General features: G+C 37.4%; 1 protein-coding gene across 2 annotated transcripts in view; it reads left to right on the plus strand.

Annotated features, from left to right (window-relative positions):
• The window catches only part of Hepacam2 (HEPACAM family member 2), a 37,517-nt gene extending 33,370 nt beyond the window's left edge, over positions 1 to 4,147 (plus strand). For both annotated transcript variants that reach the window (XM_042684659.1, XM_042684661.1), the window contains exon 10: positions 3,432 to 4,147. In XM_042684659.1, coding sequence (XP_042540593.1) covers positions 3,432 to 3,435 — 4 coding nt within the window. In that variant the 3' untranslated portion in view covers positions 3,436 to 4,147. The remainder of the gene's footprint in view (positions 1 to 3,431) is intronic.
• The last annotated feature ends 2,300 nt before the right edge of the window (positions 4,148 to 6,447 follow it).

Here is a 6,447-nt window from a genome sequence, read left to right on the forward strand (position 1 = left end):
GCCTGTCCGTGTTTGCCATGGAGAAACTAAGCCCACCATCTTTTGAAATAATGAAATGAACGTCTGTTGTTTTGTAGACTATAAATTGCCTGCAAGGCATAACCGCCACAAATCATCTTCCATTCTTTCTTTATTTGTCACTTATTGACTCTGAAAAGAACATCAATAACCACACACTGGAACTTCCCCTCTGGCAAAAAAAAAAAACAGTTCTAGCAAAGTAATTCATGCACATCTCTGTGTAAATACCAGAAACAGTGGGTAAGAGTGAATGAATGCACTAGAAATGTGATGAAGCAGAAACTCAATCCTGGGGGACTAAGGCTAAATAAGTGGCAAGACACCTTGAGGATCCCATGTAAGAAAACTTAACTGCAGTCAAGTAAATTAGGAACAGCCACTAATGAATCTAGGAGTTTCTGGTTTGAAAAGAAAAGAACCTTGGTTTAAAGCAACACGTCATGAACCTAACAGAATACTATAGAATTAGTTATTTTTCCATGATTATTTAAAAATTAAAACTCTAAAATGATCCCTCACTCTTTTTCTGGGGTGGAATGATAGGATGTTCTTCCTATGTTCTTCCCTTTCTTTCTATTTTTGATAACACATAGTAATTATACATATTTATACAGTACAAAGTATTTTGATCCATGAATACATTGTGTAAGGATAGAATAAGATTAATGAGCACACTTACTACTAAGGGTTGAGACATGTGTGTGTGTGTGTGTGCTTATATATATATATACACATTTATATGCATATATGTGTGTTTTATGTTTGTGGTATCTAAACATAGATTTATACATATATAAATGTTTATATATCATATATGTGTTTAGGTGTATATATATACACATCTAATGTATATATATATATATATATATATATAATATATATGTATTTAATGTGTGTGCTTTTGTAATAATGTATATACATTTTTTTCCAGTCCTCAGGCTAGAACCAAGGGCCTGGGCACTGTCCCTGGACTTTTTTGTGCTAAAGGATAGTGCTCTACCATTTGAGCCACAGCACCACTACTGGCTTTTATTGGTTTATTGGAGATAAGAGTCTCACAGACTTTCCTTCCCTGACTGGCTTTGAACCACAGTCCTCAGATCTCAGCCTCCTAAGTAGCTAGGATTGTAGGTGTGAGTCACTGGCAGCCAGCTTATAAATATTTTATATGTGTTCACACACACGTTTATGCATGTGTTTGTATGTTTGTATATGCATTTATATGTGTGTGTGTATATATATATATATATACATCCTTTATTCTAAACATCTCCTCCCTCCCCCCCCCCCCGTCAGAATCCAAACAAACCAAATGAAAACTTGAGACTTTTAAAGCTCCAAAGAATGAAATAAATACTGTTAGCATTGTAACTATGGTAGCAACAATTTTGCGTGTGGAAAAAGCTGATTCTCAAGAAAGGGAAAAAAGATCATCTTCTGAAAATTGATGCCTTTCAAACCCATGAAAAAGCTTTGACTTTCTTGAGAATAATTAATTTATTTCAAAAATAAAATTTGAATGCTGAAAGCAAAGCAAAGATGCTTTTCCAGGCACATAAAATACCTCTTTTTAAAATCATCATCATCATCATATTGTTGAGATGCTCCTTAGAAAGGCCATCACCCCTCCACGATATCAATTCATGTTCTCACCCCCAACCTGAGTGACCACCCAGGCCTCTCACTTTCCTCCCTTGTCTTCTAAGTCTTGCTTTCTTTTTTTCTCACCATCAACCTTCCACCTTATATAATTAAAGAGCCAGCATTTTAAATATTATTTGAACACAGACTTATATTACCCACTTGAAAATTGAAAACAATTAAGTAGAATCTATTCCTTCTTTCAGAAACTATTTTATTTACGATTGATCCACAAACATTTCGTATTATGTGCCTAGAAGAGAAATTAAACAAGATTCCATCTCTTAAGGATTTCATAAATTTGTAGACTCCTATTTGCTTATTTTTAAGGTTAATGATCTTTCATAAAAGTAAAAATTCCTTTTCACAATAAATATCCCCGCCCTACTCTTCCTTTTTCAGCCATGCCTCTCCACTATGCAGGGTGGGGGCAGCAGTTCTGTAAATAAACGTCTCCTGCTTGAATAGCGAATGGTGTTCTCTTCATCAGCTACCTAATGAAACCTACCTATTTAATATACCTTACCTATGGTGCCGTGACTCGGATGGGGTTTTTGAGTTGGAAATGTGAGAATTTCCTAACCACCCCTTTTCTGTGAACCGAACTGCCTTGAGACACCACAGGAGACTTTTCATCAATACCATTGCTGGCCTTCACATCCACGTCCACACCACTTCTGTACTCTGCCTCTCTGCCTCATGAGACTTCCTCCAGACTTCATCTAAGGACTCACACCCACCAAGTGACAGCTGCTGCTTGCTGCCTTCTCCCAGAGGGGACCACATCTCAGCCTTTTACCCCTACTGTCCACACCCCTTGCCAGCAGGAAGTAGCCAGAGAGATCTTCACCCTTTTTCATAATTATTAAAAGGCTGGAATGTAAGGTCTGCACAGGGACACTTCCCTACCTCTTGGCTAAGTTTCTGCCCAGTATCTGTTACCTAGGTAACTGGCAGACCTGGAAGCAGTCACCTTCCCCTCCTGCCAAGTCACATCCTGGGCCACTTCTGGCCACATGCCTCCCATCTGACCATAGGTGGTTCCCAGACCCTGAGTTCACATCTGGATCTATTTCAGCCATGCCTCTCCACCATGCACAGCGGGGGCGGCAGTTTCGTAAATAAGCTTCTTTTGCTGCCTGAATAAACAAATAAACAAATAAATAAATATTCCCTATAGAAGGGACCTTTTTCTGATTGTTCTCTGAGACCAGTTAAACTAGGAGATCAATTTTATCAATAATGCAGTATCACAGGTATCCCTTCTCCCCCATTCATAAGAACATAGGTTAGTGATGGGGAAATTTAGCTAGGTAACTTACTGCTTCTTCTACTTGACAATCACTTCTGCGGTAGGAAAAATGGTTAAGCAATTTTATTATTTGATTCTGAGACTATTTTCCTGAGTATGTGTGCCTGTTAACTAATTGGAATGGTGTTCAATGTTCATACTCTAGTACTCAGCCCAATTATTTACTTATATTTTATTTGTATTTTTGAGATGTTGTTGACACCATTAAAAATTCTTGAACCTTTGTTTTTAACCCAAAGTCAATTATTAGCATCTTGAAAAAAGGACATCGAAGTAAGCACGCTTTGAGTTTCAAAAGATGATTATCTACAAAATGTAATGATTGTTTATACTTCCCCTACTAATAAATATAATTCTCTTGAGTCATCTCAAAGCACTGCCATTATTTGCAGCTATTTACTTATGGAACTGGAAAATCTTTGAAATAGATCAAGTATCTTCTATTTCTCTTCATCAGGTGAATTTTCTTGACGAAGAGTACATTGAAGTGAGACAATGAAGGAATATTTTGAGGAAAAATACCTGTGATCAGTGAAGAAATCAAGCCCAATATCCCTTACTCATTACCTCTTTTAAATGCAGAAGAGCAGCATTTATAAACCATGCACACCACACCACACCACACACACACACACACACACACACACACACACACACAGGAACACAGGATGTGGTTATGCTACAAAGGACAGTGGTAGGGAAGTAGTCTTCAGTGCACATTATTTGTCATGATGCCTGGGAAGAAGGAATTAAGGCTCTTTCTATATTGTATTTCTCTAAAAAGCCCATTCTAATAGGCATATGCATTCTAATGCATATTTCCCCTTCCATCAGTGTTGATGCTGTTCTAACTCACTTGTAAACATGGAAACCACATATGTAAAGCTTTTTTCAGTAGTTTTTTTTTAAAACAATTAAGTTCTCATTACTGTTAAGATAGCTGTAGTTTTTTTTAATTCCCAAATTCATTTCTTGTTATTTGTGCCACAAAATAACAAGGATGGTTTTCCCAGCAAGAACACTGTGCCTTCTCTCTCATCGTCAATCAACTTGATTGTCAAGGGTGGTTTTGAAAAGACTTCCGAAATGTTTAAGAAAATGTCTTACTAACATTGTTTTTATTTTTGTTCAAAGAAAAATGTATTCAAATAAATTATTCTGTCTTTGCTTTTTGTGATCTTCATTCTTCATCTTATAGAAGAAAAACTTTACATAAAAATCAGATTGTAAAGGTAGACACCAGTGGCTCAAACCTATAATCCTAGCTAATCAGGGGATGGAGATGAGGAGTATTATGGTTCAAAGCCAGCCAGGGCAAAAAGTTACCAAGACCCCATGTCAACCAATAGCTATGTATGGTAGAACATGGCTTTCATCACACATGAGGCTTAGATCAGGAGATTCGAGGCTGGAGTTTCCAGGCCAGCTCAAGGAGGGGGGGGGAAGGAGGGGGGTGGAATTTCAAGGTCTCCATCTTAACAGAAAAAGCTGGAGATGGTGGCATGGTCCTATTATCCCAGCTACCACAGGAATTGTAAATATAAGGATTAAAGTTCAGGCTAACCTGAGGGATCTTATTTCAAATTTTTTAGATCTTACATTTTGAGATCTTATATTTTGAGATCTTATCTCAAAAATAACCAAAACTAAAAGGTCTTGAGTCATGGCTCAAACAGTAGAGCACCTATCCAGCTAACACAAAACTTTAAGGTCAAACACTAGTACCAAAAAAATAAAATTCAATTTTCAGAATTGAATCGTTTTTTACCTTTTTTCCCAGTTTATATTCAAGTATAGGTTATAACAAAGAGATAAAAAGTTTTATTCCCCCATAAAGCTTGTTATTTTAAGAAAAGAATATACATATAGAGAGATATATAGAGAGATATAGATGTAATTTCTGCCAGGTGCCAGTGGTTCACACCTATAATCCTATCTTCTCAGGAGTCTGAAATATGAGAGTTGGAGTTCAAAGCCAGCCTGGGCAGGAAAGTCCATGAGATTCTTACCTCCAATTAACCACCAAAAAGACAAAAGTGGATCTGTGATTCAAGTGGTAGAGATTTGGCTTTGAGCAAAAAAACTCAGGTACAGCACTCAGACCCTGTTCAAGCCCCAGGACTGGCCTATCTATCTATCTATCTATCTATCTATCTTTTTTTTTTTTTTGTCCATCCTGGGGCTTGAACTCTGGGCCTGGGCACTGTCCCTGAGCTCTTCAGCTCAAGGCGAGCACTCTACCTCTTGAGCCACAGCACCATTTCTGGTTTTTCTAGTGGTTTTATTGGAGATAAGAGTCTCACAAACTTTCCTGCCTGGCCGGCTTTGAACCATGATCCTCAGATCTCAGCCTCCCAAGTAGCTAGGATTACAGGGGTGAGCCACCAGCACCTGGCTATCTATCTATTCTTTTAAAAAATATTTAAGGGGCTGGGAAGGTGGCTCAGTGGTAGAGTGCTTGCCTTGCATGCATGAGGCCCTGGGTTCGATTCCTCAGTACCACATAAGCAAAAAGAAAAAAGCCAGAAGTGGCGCTGTGGCTCAAGTGGTAGAGCGCTAGCCTTGAGCTGAAGAGCTGAGGGACAGCGCCCAGGCCCAGAGTTCAGGCCCCACGACTGGACCCAAAAAAAAAAAAAAAAAAAAAAAAAAATTTAAGCCTATCACTTTATTTACACAGTCCCTCTATATAATGAAAAGAAAATACATTCTCACCGGTCTTTTCTTGTCTTCTATCTACCACATTTATATGATTTTCTGTTGAAGAAGTCAGTGTTATCACAAATATTTTCTTCCACCTTTAGTATAATCAAAAGCTACTTTATCTGATCACAAAAGGAATTTATTCTCCTCATAAACCATCCATGTATTTGAGAATGCAAAATACTTACCCTAAAACAAAATCATTTGTAAGTCACTTCCCACAAAACCCATTAGCATTTTCCTAGATTATATATATATTAGTTATATATTTGTATTATTTATATTTATATGGGTTAGCTATGGGGAAAGTTAACCATATAGCTTACTTCCCTCTTTTATCTTTACTTACTCATAATTTTTCTAGTTCCAGAAAGAGTTTACTAACTTACAATGCCAATGCATTTAATATGCATAAAAGATAACATTAAATACACAAAAAACATCCAGATATACAAAAGGCAATGTCATTAATAAAAACAAAACAAAGGAATAATGAGAAATGAAGTTAAAAACCAGTATGATGAATTCTTCTTCACCTGAGGCATTGATTTATACCACCAAGATCACAAGGCATATTTGAATGTGTGTTTGAGAAGTGTGGTCTAAAATGAATGCAATCTGTAAATGTTGAACCTAAAGAAAGTTTGCAATCCTATTGCAGGGCCAAGAGAGAACAAATCAGTGTCCATGGTCACTCATCCACTTCAGGGTATCCACCTCTGCCCTCTAAGCTCCTTCTTCTGTCCCCTCTTTCTCTGGGGCTTACTCTTGGC

This window comes from Dipodomys spectabilis, unplaced genomic scaffold (assembly GCF_019054845.1).
Source record: "Dipodomys spectabilis isolate Male_0828 unplaced genomic scaffold, ASM1905484v1 ptg000089l, whole genome shotgun sequence".
In the NCBI taxonomy this organism is placed as follows: Eukaryota; Metazoa; Chordata; class Mammalia; order Rodentia; family Heteromyidae; genus Dipodomys; species Dipodomys spectabilis.